This window comes from Hyperolius riggenbachi, chromosome 1 (genome assembly GCF_040937935.1).
Source record: "Hyperolius riggenbachi isolate aHypRig1 chromosome 1, aHypRig1.pri, whole genome shotgun sequence".
Taxonomy (NCBI): Eukaryota; Metazoa; Chordata; class Amphibia; order Anura; family Hyperoliidae; genus Hyperolius; species Hyperolius riggenbachi.
The window spans coordinates 547,649,652-547,671,295 of record NC_090646.1 but is presented as its reverse complement, the minus strand read 5'-3'; the positions used below and the strand labels follow the sequence as shown (position 1 = coordinate 547,671,295).

Below are 21,644 nucleotides of genomic sequence, written 5' to 3'. Positions count from 1 at the left end.
GCAGTTAAGCGATCCTGGAAGCTACATGTAGCTTACAGGATAAACAAGATGATTGGAAACGACAGGATCAAGCACAGCATTAGCACGAACGATGGTATCGAGTGCTGTCCATGCATTAAAGTAGACTAGACAGCACTCAAGCATGGTGGCCATTGTATAACACCACAGAGAAGCCTGAATAAACATGTCCAACCAAACCCCCTTTACCACCACATGCCTACACATACGTGCCAATCCTTCTCAGCTCTTTTTGAAAGTTTCATGTACAAGCGCGCAGTTCAGCCGCCTCTGTACATGAGTCCTAAATTAGAAAGGTTCTTTAATTCAGAAAGGTTTTAGGGATGATCTTTGTGTAGAGTTGTGTCTATCTCAGTTTTAGAAAAATAAATGAAATAATGAATGGTATGCCAATCACTCTTAACATCCAGTAGTTTATACATACAGGGAATTGGACGTCTATTAAAGCCTTTAAATGATAAGTTCTACATTGCTAGCCATATATTGTGCTGGTATTTGCACAGGGCTGCTGGACTGCCTTCCATTCATTTTGTTCTTCCATTCATTCCTCACTGTACAGCACACTATGGTCGCGCAGTGATGACGCCATGAGGCTGGAGCAGGTCTTTCCCTTCTCCCTAGCTTGCCAGTAGCTCGCTGATAGGATGGCCTGCGCATCATATGACTACTAGATTGACGTGTCTCGGGAAGTGGCTGCTGTAAATATGCAGCTGTGATCGCATCTAATTCGGTGTGTGACAGTGTGAGGTTCGGGAGTGCCTTGCCACCTGGGGACCAAACACAGGACCAGCCCGAGAGTTGCGGGGCTGCAGCTGCCGAGTGTACGCAGCCCGGTGCCACCATGATTAAAGCCATCCTTATCTTCAACAACCACGGCAAGCCCCGGCTCTGCAAGTTCTACCAGCACTACGTAAGTGACGTCACGACCCTCAGCAGCTGCGGTGACAGGGAGAACTTGCCACACACGGGGATTCCTGCTGTGCCCTGCATGGCACCCAGTGACAGCCCTGTGACTTCTCACTAGAACGAGTCCTATGGAACCAGTGTATAGCTTCTGCCAGTGTCTACTCCTCAGCACTGGCATGATTTATTGTTATATTATTTTACAGCAGCATCATGTTCTTTATCTGTATTGCTGTGCAAAGTGCAATATAGGTAGTAGTTAATACATACGGTAGTTCATGCCTAGTACAGTAACCATATACATAGGTTTAGTTATTGCTTACTAAAATTGACATTCAGCAATACTAGTGCTGTACATGTTGTTTTGGTAGATCCAGCACTGGGGAAAAACAATGGGAAGGGTTTGCTCTACACCTATTATTTAGTATTTATATAGCGTTGACATTTTCCGCAGCGCTGTACAGAGTATATTGTCTTGTCACTGTACCTCAGAGGGGTTCACAATCTAATCCCTATTATAGTCATATGTCTATGTATGTATCATATAGTGTATGTGTCATAGTCTAGGGACAATTTTTTTTTTTAAAGAGGTTCTCTTGCATGTTTTAAAAAACAAAAACTGACACTTACCTGGGGCTTCTATCGGCCCCCTGCAGCTGTCATGTCCTGCGCCGACCTCCTCCAATGCTCTGTTCCCCGTCTGCTGGCAGCGGTCTAATTATTAGTCTAAATAGAAGAATAGAACTGCAGCCGTGCACGTGCTTGCTCCTGTGCGCGTCATCGGGAGCTTACTGCGCAGTAGGAAGTTTCCCTGTACTGCTCCTGTGCAGTAAGCTCCTGATGAAACGCGCGTGAGCGAGCACACGTATGGCCGTGCAGCCGCAGTTCTCTTCGTCTAGTTACTAGACGAATAATTAGACTGTTGCTGGCGGCGGGGAACAGAGCATTGGAGGAGTACGGCCCAGGACATTACAGCTGCAGGGGACCGATAGAAGCCCCAGGTAAGTGTCAGTTTTTGTTTTTTAAAACCAGCAAGCGGAAGCCAATTAAGTTATCTTTAAGTTTTTGGGATGTGGGAGGAAGCCAAAGTGCCCGGAGTAAACGCACGCAGTCACAGGGAGAACATACAAAGTCTGTTCAGATAGTACCCCAGCTGTGATTCAAACCGGGGACCCAGTGCTAGCCACAATGCTGCTTAGACCTAGCAGCTTACTATCTAGAGAAGAGGAAGTTGGAACGTATTGAAATAGCTAAGGAGGCAGTAGGTCCTTTAACTAGCCTCAGCGCTAGTTTACTTTAGGGGACCAGCGGGAAACCTCACAGGGAGCATGTCTCTAATCACAGCACCCGCTACAGTACAAAGTGTTGTGATTGGCCGAATAGTGTGGGCTTAGTTTTCTACAACCTATTGGAGATCTAGAAGTTCAAGAGGTTGCTGTCCACCCAATCACATTAGTAGAATTTCACTATGAGGTTTCCTGCTGGGTCCCCTAAACTAGACCAATGCATTTTCTTCCCAGGAAAACTGAGAACTGATGTCAAATCAATGGGCTTGTGCATAGTTCAATGCATTTTTCCCATTCAGAAAAAAAACCGACAGCACTATGTGCATTTTCTCTATCAATTACAGTAGCTTCTGTGAAAAAAATGCCCACGGTTTCCTGCATGCAAACACATATGGTGTGCAGAAAACTGCACAGAGAAAACACACAAGTGTGCTGCCTGCCTCAGAAGGATTTGTGTACACTTAAAATTGGACTTTAATTGCAGCTGAACTGGAACGCTGCACATTGCTAATTGGATTTTGAATGTTACAGATTAATTACCGGACAGCTAATTAATTAATCACACTGTCTAGTGATTAATCATTCATTTTCCCAAGTCTGGTTATCTCCATGCAGAGTTCTGGTTCGATCTTACCTTATTTACGTTTATGCTAAAAAAAATATGGTACAGCTGAGTACACACATCAGATAAAAATCTTTACAGACTGAGGAATTAATCTGTGGCATAAGTTTGTCAGGAAGATTTTAAAGACTGATTGTTCTAAATATGTTGTACACCTGCAAAAGACCCCCAAAAATGTTTTTGTAGTCTATTTACTTCCTTCTTTTTCACGCCTGCGTGTGCACGCAAAAGTTATGAAATATTTAGAGGTCTTATACACACCTTGTTTAAAGGGCAACTGAAGTGAGAGGGATAATACAGGCTGCCATATTTATTTCCTTTTAAACAATACCAGTTTCCTGGCAGTGCTCCTGCTCTATTTGGCTGTAGTAGTGACTGAATCACACCTGAAATAAGCATGCAGATAATCTTGTCAGATCTGACAATAAAGTCAGAAACGGCTGATCTGCTGCATGCTTGTTCAGTGTCTATGGCTGAAAGTATTAGAGGCAGAGGATCAGCAGGGCAGCCAATCAACTGGTATTGATTAACATTCCTGGCGTTAAGCTTGAGCTGAGCTCGGGCTATGCACTTTGCTAGCTGCGTGTGCATTCCGATCGCCACCGCTCCGCGCTCGATCGCCGCTGTTCGCCGTGCCGCCCCCCCAGACCCCGTGCGCTGCCTTGCCAATCAGTGCCAGGCAGCGCTGAGGGGGGAATCGGGACTCCCTTAGACGTCATGACGTCGGTGACATCATCCCGCCCCGTCGCCATGGCGACGGGGGAAGCCCTTCAGGAAATCCCGTTCTTTGAACGGGATTTCCTGATCAAAGATCGCCGGAGGCGATCGAAGCGGGCGGATGCCGCTGTACAGCAGCTATCAAGAAAATAAATATGGCAGCTTTCATATCCCTCTCCCTTTAGTTGTTCTTTAAAGAACCATCATCTGCAGATCAGATCCACCAGGATGAATCTGAATGCTGCAGCATTTGATTTGACCATTTTTCTAAGCTGAATAAATTTGCAAAAAAACAAAACAAAAAAACACTTTATAATTCTCAATTATTTGCAACTCATGGACCATCCCTGCTTACCGCTGCATTTAAACTGATTGAGTCACTAGGTTAGTGGCAAATGTTTTCAGGAATATAAAAACAAGTGAGGCTAGATTCGCAGTGGGATATTATGGTGCGACTTTATGGAGGGGCATCTTAATGCACTGCAAAAGTCACACTGCAATAGTAAGTCTGTGGAACGTTCCCAGTGCATGCAGTGCTTTTGGATTCAATGCACAATTGTATCCTAATGCACTGCATGCAGGTCATTCATGCATAACACTTGCATTAAAGAAATGCTGAACAGAGCCCAAAAAATGGAATACAGAACTTACCTGTGACTTCCTCCATCTCCCCCTCCCCCCCCCCCCCCCCCCGCATCCTGTGAGGTCCCTCGGGGGTCTACTTTGTTCCCTCCGTTCTCCCGCTGGTGGATCCGTAAGCTGTGCACTACGGCTGGGGGTTGTGCACAACTGCATATACGCGGCCCATTACCGTAAGCGTTCTGCGCATGTGCGGTTCTCGTAAGAATGAACCACGCATGCACAGAACACTGGCAACAGGCTGGAGGAAGCCCCTGGTAAGTCCAGTATTCCATTTTTGGGCTCTGTTCAGGGTCCCTTTAAAAGAGGCACTGAAGCATACTTTTGATTGTATGCTTCACTGGATACCAACTAGAGGTTGCCTAAAGTGCAGTTCGACTCTTTCGTTCCGTTGCGTTTCCTGTTACATAGTAACACAATGCAACATCCCACTGTGAAGCTAGCCTCAATTGGACTGTTTATAATACATGGGGCATTTTAGGTAGAGCAAATGAAGCTCATTTGCACCTCACTATATCTCCTCATTTAAATTTGCATTTAATTTTTTTTAAGATAATTCCCTCTTTAGGCCTGCCAAAGCTAAAATGAACAAACATCATAAACCGGTTTGGTATACCCTCCTACCTCACTATCTTAAATACTTGGCTTATAGTTTGTTTTTCAATAAATTACATGTTTTTACAACAGCTATGGTAACTACGGTACAACGCAGTGCTATATTTTCCAGCGTCCACCTGGCTTATTTATCTTTTCTTGCATGACTAAACCTAGATAAAGGTTACTGTAATGCATATCCTGTAGAAATGGTTGAATAAGCTGCCCTTCTGAACGCCTTTCATGGTGCTCGTGGCTTTCCAGGGTATTGTATGCTACATTTAGGCTTCTTTCACACCAAGACATTGCGTTTTAGGGGACGTTAAGGTGGCATAACGTGCCCCTAACGCAACGCATGGTGGTGTTGAAGTTGTACATCAGATTGAGCTGTGTTATGAGGCTCTTGGTGCTATCCTGGGAAGTCCGGATCTTTTCATTGATTTGGATGATTCGAATCGGATCATTGAAAAGATCCGGATCTTTGAACCGAATCTTTGAATCATTTTACTAGGGAAGCAGGGGTGCAGCAGAGTGAGAGGTGCAGGAGAATGAAGGCACATTGAGGGTGCTAATGGGGAAGGGAGAGATGCAGCAGGAAGATTGTGCTTGTGCACAGAAGCTGCAGTTCCTGTTTCTTCCAGACATCCACTGTGAACCGAATCCTTCATTGTGATCCGGATGATTCGACTCACAAAAAAGATCCGGATCAAAGATCCGAATCGTTCATGATCTGGACAACGCTACAGTGCAGTAAATATTAATTAGCCATTTGGCTAGGAACAATAGCGGACTCTCCCCTTACTGAGCATGTGCAAACAGTCTAACACAGCTAAAACCACCTATAACGCACAGCATGCTGCACTATCTTTGAACATCCAGCGTTACACTGTAACACAAAGTGGGCGCTGTGAACAGCCCATTGATTTTTCATTACTGTGAGTTGGGCTGCGTTACAGGCTGCTCTAACGTGCGCCTGTAATGTCCCACTGTGAAAGCAGCCTTACACATTACAGTCTTGCCCAGTTTCCCTAACAATTGTTTTTGAGAGATTTTCATGCAGTGTTGCTGCACTTTTATGCCTGGTACACACCATGTAATTTCCCATCAGATAGACGGGTCGAATAGATAATTACCAACCAGTCCGCTCTGATTTCCGATCAATTTTATATAGCAGTGATCAGAAAATCGATCAGAAAAATGATCGGACCTGTCGGAAAGTATCTATTTGACCCGTCTATCTGACAGGAAATTGCATTGTGGGTTTGAGGCATTAGTTAAAGCAGATCGGAATACAGCAACGCAATGTAAAAAGTCACAAGTACATCAATGAGTCAGCTAGCACAGTTTTTCTGATGTTCTCTTTGGGCGACATGCCTATTGTTTGACTGCTGCTGGACCTTCTGGCTCTCAGTGACTGTACCCATTAAAGTAAATCTAAATTGTCTCTCAAGCCTCAAATACACATACGAGTACTGTCACCCATCTGAGATCAGGACTCGATCCCCTGCCAACAGCTCGGGACCAAGCCTGTAAGGACCTGTTGCTAGCCTGCAAGTTAGTGATGCGTTATGTTGCTATGTAGGGGGAGCATGGAGAGGGCGGGGTGAGTGGAGTACATGTATAACATGAAGAAAAGGAAATCCAGGAGTACTCATCATAAAACTCCAACACTTTTAATGTAATCTTCATATAAAATGCTTGTAGCAATCAAGTTTTTTGTGAACCTTTTTTATCGCTGATTGATTGCTACAAGCATTTTATATGAAGATTACATTAAAAGTGTTGGAGTTTTATGACGCGTACTCCTGGATTTCCTTTTCTTCATGTTATGTGATATCAAGTCTGCTTTCTTGTCTGGAAGTTGCACTGTCTGATGTTTATACTAAGTTGGGATATAGCAAGCAATTATAGGTGTGCATCAAGCTTTTGTCTTCTTATATCGGAGTACATATTATGTTGGCGCAGGGAAAGCCGAATGACTGCTCTTCCTGCTGCCACAAAACTCCCTGGCAGCGTTAAATACTATTTCCCCTCTGAGTTGTAGCAACTAGGGGTGAGATGTAATTTGGGGTCTGGCAGTCACCAGAGCCCCGAATTACTGTTACACGGGGTGCGCAGAATAGCATTGATTCTATGAAGGTACCCAGCTTCTGCGCTCAGCATCGGGCACCGAAATAATCTGCTTCGAGGTGGGTGTACAACAGGGCTTTGGAGTCGGAGCAGTTTTGGGTACCCGGAGTAGAAGTTGGTGGTTTCATAAACTGAGGAGTCTGATGATTTTTTTGTACCAAATCCACAGCCCTGGTAAGTATTAGACTATGGAGTTGGAGTCTGAGCCATTTTGGGTACCTGGAGTTGGAGTCGGTAGTTTCATAAACTGAGGAGTCGGAGTTGGAGTCGGATGATTGTGGTACCGACTCCACAGCCCTGGTGTACAGTGACCTCAGCTGAGTCGATCTGCTGATGGATGGTGGGAGTTTGCGGTAGCCACTGTACACACTAGATTTTTGGCAGAGGCGGCCCCAACCAGCAGCTTTGGCCAAGAACTGTCTAGTTTTAAAAAACTATTGTTCCTGATTATTTTGTCTGCAAAAAGTGGACCTGAACTCTTTCACAGGACAGAATGAAAACCTAGAGAAATGCACCCTGTATGTATTTAGAGAGTTTAACCTATCTAATTCTCACTCATCTGTGACTAATCACAAGTTGTAATTTGATTACTCAGCTGAGTCGGCTCAGGAACCTCTGCAGCCTCAGCAGAGAAGCTAATTTGTAAACGCAGAATGTTAACCCTATGTCTTCTTCCATCAAAGCAGGAGATAGATTTATTGCAAGATTTCTATCAGTTTTAACAAAGAAATGTTTTTCTTTAAATGCTATTATGCTATTGCTTATCTTTTAGAGAAGAGAGGAAGTTCTGAGGTCCGCTTTAAAGTTAACCCGAGGGGAGAGGGATATTGAGGCTGCCATATTTATTTCCTTTTAAACAATAGCAGTTGCCTGGCTATCCTGCTGATCCTCTGCCTCTAATACTTTTAGCCATAGACTCTGAACAAGCATGCAGATCAGGTACTCTGACTTAGCTGGCTCAGGTTTTACTGTATTAGCCATATGCTTGTTCCAGGGTTTTCACTCAGACACTACTTATTCCAAAATATCAACAGAGCTGCCAGGCAACTGGCTTTGTTTACAAGAAATATATATATATATATATATATATATATATATATATATATATATATATATATATATATATATATATATATATATATATATATATATATATATATATATATATATATATATATATATATATATATTTTTCCCAGAACGTCATTCGGACAGCACCCCTGGATGAGACCTGTCTCCCTCCCCCACCGTGGACAGGAACTGAAAAAGAAACAATTTGCATAAGCAATAGGCAGCAGTATAAGAGGCAACCACTTACTTCTCTACCTCAGTTTAGTTTCCTGTCCCCGGACGGAACGGAGGAGAGGTCTCCAGGAGTGCTATCCGTGTCTGAAGGCAGGGGCAACGTGGTCCAGGACTCCCAGAGGAGCTGCGCAGGGAGCAGTGGGGAGTCCTGCAGCGTATGGGAGGCTTCTCCGTAGGTGGCAGCGCACATGCGCGCGCAGGAAAGAGTTCACTTCCGGGTAACCCGGAAGTAGTCAGAGCGATGGCGTCCCCGCGTGATCTGAGGTCTGCAGCGGCAGGGGCCGCGGCGGAGGAAAGCGATTCAGCGCAAGTCGCTGAAGAGATTCAAAGCCAGCGTGGGCTGTGATTAATTATGCGGCAGGGGCCGCGGCGGTGAGGACGAATCAGCATGCAGCTGATTCACAAAGGTATGTGCGGCTAATTAGATTAATTATGCAGCAGGGGCTGCAACAATTGGTTTCAGCTGGGTCGGTTGGAATGTATATAGCTGGATGCTATGTCCATGATTCACTTGCTGTTTGTGATCATGGAGGACGCTTCAGGGTCAGCTCCTTTGCAGTCTGCTAAGTCTGGCCAGGACCCCTCTCTGGCAAGTAGATGTAGTACTGGGATACTCCTGCTTGTTTTGATGTGTGTATATGAGAGCCATCAGTAATGGATTGTTTCTTGTTTGTGTTTTTTTTTATAGCCCAAAAAACATGACAAGACTGATAAAACTGATAAAGCTGAAAAGTCTGAGAGATCATCCACTCAAACCAGTCAGCATGGTTCTAGCAAGTCTGAGAGAAAATGTGCTACTTGTAGTAATCGTTTATCTTCATCCTCTTCTAAAAAGTTATGTCAGTACTGCACTGAAAAGGTGGTTAAGGACGAATCACCTGTTATATTTAAAGATTTAATGGGCTGGATGCGGGCGGAAATGTCCACTGCTATAAAGGAGATAAAGGAGTCTGCTATTGCTTCTACTTCAGCTGTTCCTTTGGATTTACAGGGAGCTAGCATTGAAATGGATACAATGACTTCCGTTCCTACTCCTACATCACCAGTATTGACAGTATCTCAGCCGATACCTCCTGGGTCTAAGAGACAAAGGAAGGAGAATAATTTGGAAGATTCAGATTTGTCTGAGGGGGAAATTTCTGACTTTGAAATCTCTGACACCCTTGGATGAGATGTATAATACCTTGGCGGATCCTCAGTCTCAATTTATCCCAGTTCATTCTACCCTAAAGGGTATGATTAAGAAAGAATGGGATAACCCTGAGAAACGGGCCTTCAGGCCGAGATCCTTATCTAAGCGATACCCTTTTTCTCCCGAGGATCAATTATATTGGGGTACTCCGCCTAGGTTGGACCCATCTTTTTCGAGGGTGTCGAGAAAAACAGATCTGTTATTTGAGGATTTTGGAAATTTAAAGGATCCAATTGATAAAAAGATGGACAATCTGTTACGCAGAGCATGGGAATCCTCATCCTTGACCTTTAAGCCAGCGGTGGCCTCTACAGCAGTTAGCAGGTCATTAAAGACATGGTTATTGGAAATGCAAACTAAGATAGCTAATGGGGTTCCACGAGAAGAGATACTCAATGACTTCCCAAAAGTTTTAAATGCCTCAAATTATATGATAGATGCCTCAGACGATACAGTTAGACTTACAGCTAGATCCACTGCTTTGATAAACTCGGCCAGAAGAGGAGTATGGGTGAAGACTTGGAATGGTGATAATTCTTCCAAATCGAAACTGTGTGGTGTCCCATGTGAAGGGGCTCTCCTCTTTGGTTCTAAACTAGATGATACACTGGATAGAACAGCAGATACAAAAAAGAACTTTCCTGTTAAGAGAAGGCAGTTCCAATATAAACGGCCATTTCGTCCCTCTACCAGAACAGAGCAGGATCCAAGGTCATCCAAAGGCAAACGCTGGGCTCCCTACAGGCCTCAGAGGTCAAAGCCTAACTTTACTCCCGCCAAAAGACCAGATAAGCAATGACGCCATGATTCCTGTGGGGGGGAGAATTGCAAATTTTTACGAGGTTTGGCTTCCACACTTCTCAAACCAGTGGTTGCTAAAAATCATTCTAGAGGGTTATCAGATCGACTTCAGTCTTCCTCCTCCTCGAAATTTTTGCGTTACTCCCCGCCCACGGGATCAAACAAAGGACCTGGCCTTACAGTCAGAAGTTCTTTCTCTTCTAAAGAAGAGGGTTATACGAGAGGTACCAAGGTGCCAGAAAGAGAAGGGTTACTATTCACCAGTATTTCTGGTAAAGAAACCAGAGGGAAAATTTCGATTTATTCTGAACCTAAAGATTCTAAATCAAAGTGTAAGATACAGACGATTCAGGATGGACAATATAAAATCTGTGGTTCATCTTTTACAGAAAAACGATTTTCTTGCCTCCCTAGATCTAAAGGATGCATACCTCCACTTGCCCATACATCCGACATCACAGCAATACCTGAGATTTGCCGTTCAGATAGAGAAGGAGGTAAGACATTTTCAGTTTATTGCTCTTCCTTTTGGGCTGTCCTCAGCCCCATGGCTCTTTACCAAGGTGATGTCTGAGGTTCTTGTTAAGCTTAGACTAAAGAAGATTAACATAGTTGGTTATTTAGACGATTTTTTGATTTGGGGTCCATCGGCAGATTCAGTAAGACACCAGATGTGTTTAGCCCTAGATTTCCTCCAAGATCTTGGTTGGCTGATAAACTGGGAAAAATCTTCCCTGATCCCATCTCAGGTTATAGAATTTTTGGGATTTAACATTGATACTAGACAGGAAAAGCTCTACCTGCCAAGTAGGAAAATGTCTGCAATTCTAAACATTGTTTTTTCATTTCAGAAAACAAGGACTATGTCTCTCAGAAAGGCCATGGCAGTTCTGGGAATCCTGACGGCCTCATTTCCTGCAGTTCAGTGGGGACAATTCCATGCAAGATTCCTACAATTATGGATACTCAGATCATGGAACAAAAGCCTTGCGGTCTTAGACAAAAAGATCCTCATTCCTCACAACATAAGGGTGTCCCTTTTGTGGTGGTTGAACCAGTCTCATCTAACCCCAGGTCGTCTATGGAATTATCCGCAACAAAAGATAATTACAACAGATGCCAGTGTATGGGGCTGGGGGGCCCACCTGGATTCCCTTCCAACACAAGGACAGTGGTCTGTACAGATGAGTTCAAATTCATCAAACAGCAGAGAACTGGAAGCGGTATGGAGAGCCTTACAACACTTCAGCAGTCAGATCAAAGACTCTCATGTCAGGATAAGATCCGACAACAGGTCTGTGGTGGCTTTTATAAACAAACAGGGAGGCACAAGGAGTCAGAAGTTGTGGAGCCAGACGGCAAGGATTATGTTCTGGTCGGAAAACAACATCAGGTCATTGACAGCAGTTCACCTAAAGGGGACGTCAAACGACGTAGCGGATTATCTCAGCCGAACAAAACTGGATCAAAACGAATGGTCTCTCAATTCAGAAATATTTCAGACAATTGTTTCGAAGTGGGGAAATCCAGAGTTGGACTTATTCGCAAGGAGAGGGAATACGAAGTGCCCGAACTTTTGTGCCCTATATCCAGTAGATGTCCCTTGGGCGGTAGATGCTTTCACAATAGATTGGGGGAGTTTGAGAATGTATGCGTTTCCGCCAATTCCACTTCTTTCTCGAGTGTTAAAGAAGATTATCCAGGACAGAGCGAGGGTCATACTAATTGCCCCCTTTTGGCCCAAGCGACCATGGTTCACGTTGCTTCAGTCTCTAGCAATATCAGAGCCGATAATCTTGCCGCTTACTCCGGACCTGATATCCCAGGGCCCAGTTTTACATCCGGATCTGAGTTTACTACACCTCTCAGCTTGGAATCTGAGTGGAAGATCCTAAAGTCCAAGGGTTTCTCAGACGAACTTTCTGAGACTTTACTTAACAGTAGGAAGAAAGTAACTAGGGTAATTTATCAGAAAGCGTGGAGAGTATTTAATAATTGGTGTACTGAGAGATCATGTAATAGAGATTCTCTCAGATCTGTGTTGGAATTTTTACAGTGCGGTTTCAAGAAAGGCCTCAGTATTAGTACACTAAAGGTTCAAGTCTCAGCACTAAGTGTGTTTCTAGAGAGAAAGCTAGCACAGAACGATTTGATAATTCGTTTTTTTCAGGCCTTAAAGAGATTGAAGCCTGCAGTAAGACCAAGAATACCTTCCTGGGATCTGAATGTTGTTTTGCAGGGCCTGTGTGACACTCCATTTGAACCCTTATCTCAGGTCTCAAACAAGTTCCTGACGTTGAAGACCGTGTTTCTCCTGGCAATAACTACAGCAAGGAGAATAAGTGAACTACAGGCATTATCAATAAGGGAACCTTACTGTGTTATCTCAGAAGACAGGATAACATTACGTCCAGACGCAACTTTTCTACCTAAGGTGGTTTCTTCATTTCACAGGAACCAGGAGATCTACATTCCCTCTTTTTGTGATAACCCCTCAAATGATAAGGAGAAAAGACTGCATTTTCTGGATGTTAGAAGATGTTTATTAACTTATTTGGAAAGAACCAAGTCCTGGAGAAGATCTGATGCGATCTTTGTTCTATTTTCAGGCAAGACAAGAGGAAATAAAGCCTCAAAGACAACCTTGGCACGTTGGATCAAACAGGCAATTGCTTTATCATATCAGTCACAGGGAAAGACATTAGGTTCTTCCATCAAGGCTCATTCCACAAGAGGCATTTCAACATCATGGGCAGAGAGGGCAGGCGCTTCTATTGATCAGATATGCAGAGCTGCAACTTGGTCAAGTAAAAACACCTTCGTGAAACATTACCGACTGGATGTATCTGCGAGCACAGATTTGTCCTTTGGAAGGAAGGTTTTGCAAGCAGTAGTCCCACCCTAAAGCCTGATCTCTAGTATATCGTCTCATCCAGGGGTGCTGTCCGAATGACGTTCTGGGAAAGACAACTTTACTTACGGTAACGTCTTTTCCAGTAGTCAAGAGGACAGCACCCCTACAACCCGCCCTTATGGGTGGAAGGATTTAAGGTTTGTATGAGCATTATTTTTATGGTCCGTGTCATCTTGTTTATTAAACTGAGGTAGAGAAGTAAGTGGTTGCCTCTTATACTGCTGCCTATTGCTTATGCAAATTGTTTCTTTTTCAGTTCCTGTCCACGGTGGGGGAGGGAGACAGGTCTCATCCAGGGGTGCTGTCCTCTTGACTACTGGAAAAGACGTTACCGTAAGTAAAGTTGTCTATATATAATATATATATACCTCCGTATCCCTCTCACCTCAGGTTTCCTTTAACTAGGTCTTTAATGCTGGGCAGACAAGATGCGATTTTCCGCTCCATCAGGGGGATCGATCGATTTCCGACATGTTCGATCGGGTAACTTACTTAACATGCAAAATCAACGGCTGTATCGATCAAATCCAGATTGAACATGTCGGAAATAATCGATCGATCCCGCAGATCGAGCGGGAAATCGCGTTGTGTGTACCCAGCATTAGACCTGTGAAGTTACTTTATGTTGTAGATGAATGTTTTCTGACTTGTACTAAGCATGATGGTCATTTCTCATATTTACTAGGCAGATAACTCTGAGCATAGATAACCATGTAGAGAGCAGAAAGGCTTCAGTGAGTCTGCTGATTCTCACATGACTCCATGTGATGTGATTTAGTAACGGATGCCGGGTTACAAAGGATCTATTGCATTGTGAGCTGCATTTGAACGCTTTCCAGCTGATGCTTCAGAATAGCGATAAGGATCACTGAATACTGACAAGGATCACTGAACTGTATGAAGATGGCACTGTGTTTATCAGCTGAAAGCTGGCTTTGTGTGCTAGTAATTGCACTGTAGACTGTGCAAAAAAAACCTTGTGTTTATAAAACACTTCTTATAACATTAACCGCTTACTCTGGCGTTCTCTTGTAGCCTTTTTGTTATTTTGTGTTTATGTAATGCTGACATCTCTTGCAGCCCTTCAGGCTGTGATCCTACTTGGGCTGAGAATGGACTTTTTTTTCTTTTGTCCGTTTTCCACTCATTGCTAAATTGACAGTGAACGGCTCCTTTTTTTTATAAATAGGAGCTGTTCATAATTGTCACTCGGCAACTAATCTGCCGGATCCCTTGCAATAAGCAGACCGCACTATGCCGCAATAATCCCAGGTAAGCGGAAATATTCCCCCCCCCCCCCCCCATATAGCCTATGGGGGTTACCCATCTGCCCCTGGGCTTTGTGTCCCGCCGCTGCTTGGTCACTGTACACAGCCTGGTCGGCCGGCAGAAGCATGGGGTTCTCCATTGGGCTGCAAAAGACTAATGAGAATCCTCAGCAACAGGGAGAAATCTCATGTGTTCATGGTGGACCAATGAAAATTCTCCCTGTTGCTAGCGACAATTGGATTAATGCAGCCTCCAGGCTGAGTACAGAGGTACCGAGCGGCTTTTGGCAGCTGGACACGTAAGTGTCAATCGCTTTAAGTGGTCGCGGAGCAGACGGCACAGAGCCGATGCAAAATGGGTCTTACCATGCCTGTTTTGCATCCACTCAAGTGGGAGTCGAGCCTTTCAGAGCATATACTTTTGTCACTAATTGTCCCTTAGAGAGGCTCAGAGAACCCGAGCAGCATAAAATAAAAATATACATCCCTAAGAGGATGCTTCAGAGGCTTCTAGCATCTTCCTCTAGACCACCGCTGCCCAGGACTCTCTTGAAGTTTGCGACTACGCTACTCTTTATGCACGAGTGCGACTAATGCACCTGCATGAGTATTGCTGTGGCTGCGCACTAAGCGCTCGTATATCACCAGGTTAGGCTTTATGCGATGACATGGCGCAGTATGGCCACGCCTATACATGGCAGTGAGCTCAGCCACGCAAACATATCTGACAAGCTCAGATATATGGGGTCAGGAGGATGCGAGAAGCATCTGCAGGATCCAGGGGCTTCCCTCTTTGGCACGTATCTGATTTTATTTTATTTTTTATACTGCCTTAGGTACAGTTTAAGCTATGTACACATATTAGAATAAACCTGGCTAACGCGGTTGATAAAGACTGCCTCATGCTGCGCATACACGGCTCGTTTTTGAGCCAAAAGAGACTCTGAAGTCTCAAAATCATGTTTTTATACAAAAAATCCCTAACATGATAGCCCTAACTAAAACACTGCATCTCCACAGCTGAACTCTAAATCCCCCCCCCCCCCCCCCCCCGCAAAATCGACAGCATTTGCTGCCCTGGGAGGCAGAGCTTTCAGCTGCAGCTCTGCCTCCTTACGCGTCATGAAGCGCGTATCTCCGCCTCTCCCCACCACTCTCAGTGAAAGAAGACTGAGAGGGGAGGGTGGAGGCAGCAATCCGCGCTGATAGACGCGTGTAGAGGCAGAGCTGCAGTCGAAAGCTCTGCCTCTCACGGAAGCGCTCCCCGCAGTGTGCCCCGGGGAGTTTGGGGGGATTTAGTTAGAGTTCAGGATGCAGCGTTTTAGTTAGTCCTATCATGTTAAAGAGATTTTTAATATAAAAACATGATTTTTATGAGACTTCAGAGTCTCTTTAAGATGGCTCGATAGATAATATAGATAATTTCCGACATGTCCGATCTCCCGCCCGATCGTTTCCCCGCTCAATTCCGGATTGCAGTGAATGGAAAAAGATAGAAAAATGAGCGGAAGATAAGAGCATTGACTGCTTAATCAAGCAGCGAAACGATCGAACGGGAGAATCGAGTGGCAAAAATGAGCAGCGTATGCCCAGCATCAGACAGGGATCTAGTACAGGATCTTCTAAAAAAAAATTAGCATATTGTGATAAAGTTCATTATTTTCTGTATTGTACTGATAAACATTAGACTTTCATATATTTTAGATTCATTACACACAACTGAAGTAGTTTAAGCATTTTATTGTTTTTCTTATTGATGATTTTGGCATACAGCTCATGAAAACCCAAATTTCCTATCTCAAAAAATTAGCATATTTCATCCGACCAATAAAAGAAAAGTGTTTTTTAAAACAAAAAGTCAACCTTCAAATAATTATGTTCAGTTGTGCACTCAATACTTGTTCGGGAATCCTTTTGCAGAAATGACTGCTTCAATGCGGCGTGGCATGGAGGCAATCAGCCTGTGGCACTGCTGAAAAGCTTTATGGAGATGAAGATTTCATTTTTCAGCACGACCTGGCACCTGCTCACAGTGCCAAAACCACTGGTAAATGGTTTACTGACCATGGTATTACTGTGCTCAATTGGCCTGCCAACTCCTGACCTGAACCCCATAGAGAATCTGTGGGATATTGTGAAGAGAAAATTGAGAGACGCAAGACCCAACACTCTGGATGAGCTTAAGGCCGCTATCGAAGCATCCTGGGACTCCATAACACCTGTGCAGTGCCACGGGCTGATTGCCTCCATGCCACGCCGCATTGAAGCAGTCATTTCTGCAAAAGGATTCCCGAACAATTATTGAGTGCATAACTGAACATAATTATTTGAAGGTTGACTTTTTTCTTTTATTGGTCGGATGAAATATGCAAATTTTTTGAGATAGGAAATTTGGGTTTTCATGAGCTGTATGCCAAAATCATCAATAAGAAAAACAATAAAAGGCTTGAACTACTTCAGTTGTGTGTAATGAATCTAAAATATATGAAAGTCTAATGTTTATCTGTACATTACAGAAAATAATGAACTTTATCACAATATGCTAATTTTTTTTTTTTTTTTAGAAGATCCTGTATGTGTACGAAAGCCCACAGACGTCACATAAAGATCAGGCCATATCTTTAGCAACGCCTGAGCACCTTGTCCTCCCACTCACACTGTCTGAGGGAAGCCCCTTCATCATGCACTGTACATTGTCCCTCAAACCTCCATAGCAACAGTCATGTTGCTAACCAGTGGGATAGTGATGCATTTATAGAGCCTCGGCCCAAAATTGTCACCCCAAGGGTTGAGTCCTGATCCTTGCAGGGCACTGGTAATTGTGTGTGTGTGTGTGTGTGTGTGTGTGTGTGTGTGTGTGTGTGTGTGTGTGTGTGTACAGGTGTAATACAAATTGCTTAAAGAATCGGAAATGTCGGATCTCGCAGCCATGCCCGAACACCAAGGGATGCATTTCTATGAGCTCATACCCAGAACTGCTGCCCTAGGGACCATGTCCTGATCCCTACAGGTGACCGTTACAGTGCGTGTATACTGACCATAAGACCAATTGTTTGTGCATGCACGTTAACTTCTCCGTATGCCTTTGGAATGTGGTAGCAAACCAGAAAGCCCATGGAAACACATGCAAACGTTGAATGAACATACTCCATGCAGATAGTTTCCAGGCCCATATTTACACTTGGCACCTTTGTGCAAGCCATGAGTATGTTAGGCTATGCTACAATGATGCACTATGATAGTCCAAAACACAAAGCCATGGGGCTTACCTTATCAGAAACCTATTCTGGATGAATTTGGATCCTGATCCTTTGGCTTCAGTTACTTTTTGAATCACTTATTTGGGTTAAACGGACAGTCAGAGTGAAGTATAACATGATCTGTATACTTGACTTTGGAATCATCAGGCTATTGTGAACCCAGCAGAAGGTGCTCAATAGCAGCCTCTACTTTTCTCTCAGCAAGGTTGATAAAAGCTTGTTACAAAAGGATGAACATGATGTTCAGCAGAAACAAGCCATTATGTTTTCTAGAATAACAGTATTTTTCAGATCACCGCATTTTTAAAAGTGGATATCAGTGGAAAAGATTGGTGCCTTTCAATGTGATAGCTACTTTTTTTCCCCCAATAAATGTTATTTACAGGCGTTTTTTCCATATTTTAATAAATTGACTGTCAGACCTTATTGTCATGCTAGATTCTACAAGGGGCCATGTACACTGCCATCTGATAGTGGCGTTCTCGATGGGAAATGCTGGAGAACAGAGGGCTTTTATTTTTTCATGCACATAAACCGGGATTAAACGCTATGATGAATTAAAATAATTTGGCACCCTCCCAGTAAATGTACTGTACCTGTATAGGTAGCCATACATCACTCAATGCATGGGTAAATTAACCATGAGACATATACCTCTCTGATCAGAGCGGGATCTGCTGCCTGGTCATACACTGCACACAGATTTCTATTAGACACAGCACAGAAAGCAGTCCTAAATTAAGGCCCAGTTCACATCTGAATGTTTTTCCGGCGATTTCAGTAAAACACTCAAGCGCTTTTTAAAGCGCGAGTGCCATAATATCCTATAGGCCCGTTCTCACTTGGGCGATTTGCATTAATCGCTGGCGATGAACGCAAATCGCCAAACGCAAACTTGTATCCTGCACCATTTTCATGCGATTTCCCGGCGATTGTGTCTAGTGCTATAGAAGCTGTAATGTATCCAGACGCTGCGCTCACATTTACGCCAGAGGCCATCCTCTTGCAGCGATGACACTCAAAGAAAAATAAACACAACCATAGCGTGATACTGTATTAACACATTGCCATCTTCCCATATCACCAGTGTTATAGATAGTATCCGTGCCTGCACCACCAAAACAGGTATCACAGGTCCTCACCACACAATGTAGCTGCCAGGTCACAGACAGCAATAAAACGCTCCAAAATTCAGGAATCCCGCACTCTCCCCTGTGCACAGATGTCTCACGATCACACGTTGCCTCTCACCTTATACCTTTGCCATCCAGATTATAAGACAGCTCATTCGTTTTATCCCTTCCAGCATATAACTCAGCAGATGCATCCACAGACGAGCAGCAGTCTTACTCCAATCTAGTGACTAAAAGGCTCGTCACAGCGTAAAACTGTACATTTATTTAAAAATTTTTTAAAACCGTGCACTCACATGCTTCCAATGCAAACAAGCGTATAACATTAAAAAGTTCCTCCACACTGACTCCTGCGCCCGTAGCTCCTCCCTACGCGTTTCGTGCATGTGCACTCATCAGGGGCTGGAGGTGTCTCGTATGTCGGCGTATTTAAATCATTCTCCCTCTTCACTATCTAATCGAGCTCAATGCCCTATTAAAAAATGGCCGCTACCAACTGCCACCCTTACTCCATAAACTATTCTACATCCACCTCGCTCTATCCTGCAGTAAAATGCCACATCAGTTTGGGCGGCGTGTCACTTCCGCCCTTTGCAGCCAGGCTCCTTTCCTCCCATTGGATATCCAGTTGTCAGTCTCCGGGCACAGTGGACGCCGCCCATTGCATCTCCTAGCAGCCTAAGCATATGACGATTCGCCAGCCATATGATTGGCTATTACTGTTGCTATGCAACCGCTCTCACAAACTGTATTATCCGTGAGAGCCAATTCACCGGCCACATAATTGGCTATTTTGCTACGCAACAGCTCTCACAAACTGTTATTTGTACATGTGAATCAACTCCTCTAGCCCCTTATGTGAGCACATAGTCGCATCATTGCAGCAGCAGAATACATATAATTCACACATTTTACATAATGGCAAGTTCAAACAGCTAAAACATTTTACAACAACAGTTTCATCATGTATAATATACAGAACAGGTTCTTGCACCAACACCGCACCTTCCAAAGATTGTTTTGCATGTCCCACAGTATATAATTTCAGGAGGTTACTGCCCACCATCAAGCCACTTAACACACATAATACCAAAGGGTATTAAAACCTATTCCAAATACGCTCGCCTTCATGCCCCAATCAATCCACAGACACACAGCATCCATCCATCTATTGCCCACACATCTATTACCCTCACTCAAACCTTACACGCATATATCCCCACAATCTACACCACATACACACACGGCAGGCGCATTTGTCAAAAACCCAACAATCTAAATTTTCTTGAATGGGGCACATGCATGTCCCAAATGTAATCGGACATGCATCTGCCCCATGTCCCATTAATCATCAGAAATAAAACTATTTAAATCAAATTCAACATTAAGGCCCCCCGGATGCAGAGTTTTTAACTCCTAAATCCATTGTGACTCCATCCTAGACAGTTCCCTAACCTTATTACACCCCCTCCATTTCTGTCTCAATGTACAGGATCTTCTCAAAAAATTAGCATATTGTGATAAAGTTCATTATTTTCTGTAATGTACTGATAAACATTAGACTTTCATATATTTTAGATTCAAATACACACAACTGAAGTAGTTCAAGCCTTTTATTGTTTTAATATTGATGATTTTGGCATACAGCTCATGAAAACCCAAAATTCCTATCTCAAAAAATTAGCATATTTCATCTGACCAATAAAAGAAAAACGTTTTTAAAACAAAAAAATTAAACCTTCAAATAATTATGTTCAGTTATGCACTCAATACTTGGTCGGGAGATGAAGATTTATTTTTTCAGCATGACCTTGCACCTGCTCACAGTGCCAAAACCACTGGTAAATGGTTTACTGACCATGGTATTACTGTACTCAATTGGCCTGCCAACTCTCCTGACCTGAACCCCATAGAGAATCTATGGGATATTGTGAAGAGAAAGTTGAGAGACGCAAGACCCAACACTCTGGATGAGCTTAAGGCCGCTATCGAAGCATCCTGGGCCTCCATAACACCTGAGCAGTGCCACAGGCTGATTGCCTCCATGCCACGCCGCATTGAAGCAGTCATTTCTGCAAAAGGATTCCCGACCAAGTATTGAGTGCATAACTGAACACAATTATTTGAAGGTTTACTTTTTTGTTTTAAAAACACTTTTCTTTTATTGGTCAGATGAAATATGCTAATTTTTTGAGATAGGAAATTTGGGTTTTCATGAGCTGTATGCCAAAATCATCCAATATTAAAACAATAAAAGGCTTGAACTACTTCAGTTGTGTGTATTTGAATCTAAAATATATGAAAGTCTGTTTATCAGTACATTACAGAAAATAATGAACTTTATCACAATATGCAAATTTTTTGAGAAGATCCTATATCAATCCCACAAAACTTCATCCCCGCAGGATCCCGCCCATGATGATCAAAAAAGTGAGAGATTATGTCCAAAATTCCCCTTTTTAATATTCCGTACATGATCCCCAATACGTTCTTTTAATCTCCTGGTAGTCCTCCCAATGTATTGATACCCACACGGGCACCAACACATATACACAACATGGATAGTGTTACAGGTGACACAATCTCGTATTTCATAATTCTTGTTGTTCACCTTCCTTACAAAATGTCTTCCCCTGTGTGCATGCGCATCTCTACATCCCACACAATCACGACAGGGGAAAAAAAAGGACAAAAAACTTTATTCCCCATTAAGTCCCCTTTCATTGTCTTGGGTCCATCAATAAAGCTTGGGACCAAAATCTGTTGTAAATTCTTGGCCCTCCTATAAACTGAGGTTTTGCTGGTATCTCGCGCCCCAATAGTGTATCTGCCCTAAGCACATTCTAGTGTTTCCTAAACACC

At 43.5% G+C, this 21,644-nt stretch overlaps 1 protein-coding gene across 2 annotated transcripts in view; it reads left to right on the top strand.

Annotated features, from left to right (window-relative positions):
* Nucleotides 1-667: 667 nt before the first annotated feature.
* AP3S1 (adaptor related protein complex 3 subunit sigma 1) overlaps nucleotides 668-21,644 on the top strand; it is a 115,395-nt gene continuing 94,418 nt past the window's right edge. The window contains exon 1 of one of the 2 annotated variants that reach the window (XM_068271673.1): nucleotides 668-928. In XM_068271673.1, coding sequence (XP_068127774.1) covers nucleotides 860-928 — 69 coding nt within the window. In that variant the 5' untranslated portion in view covers nucleotides 668-859. The remainder of the gene's footprint in view (nucleotides 929-21,644) is intronic. The other variant, XM_068271672.1, reaches the window with a different exon arrangement.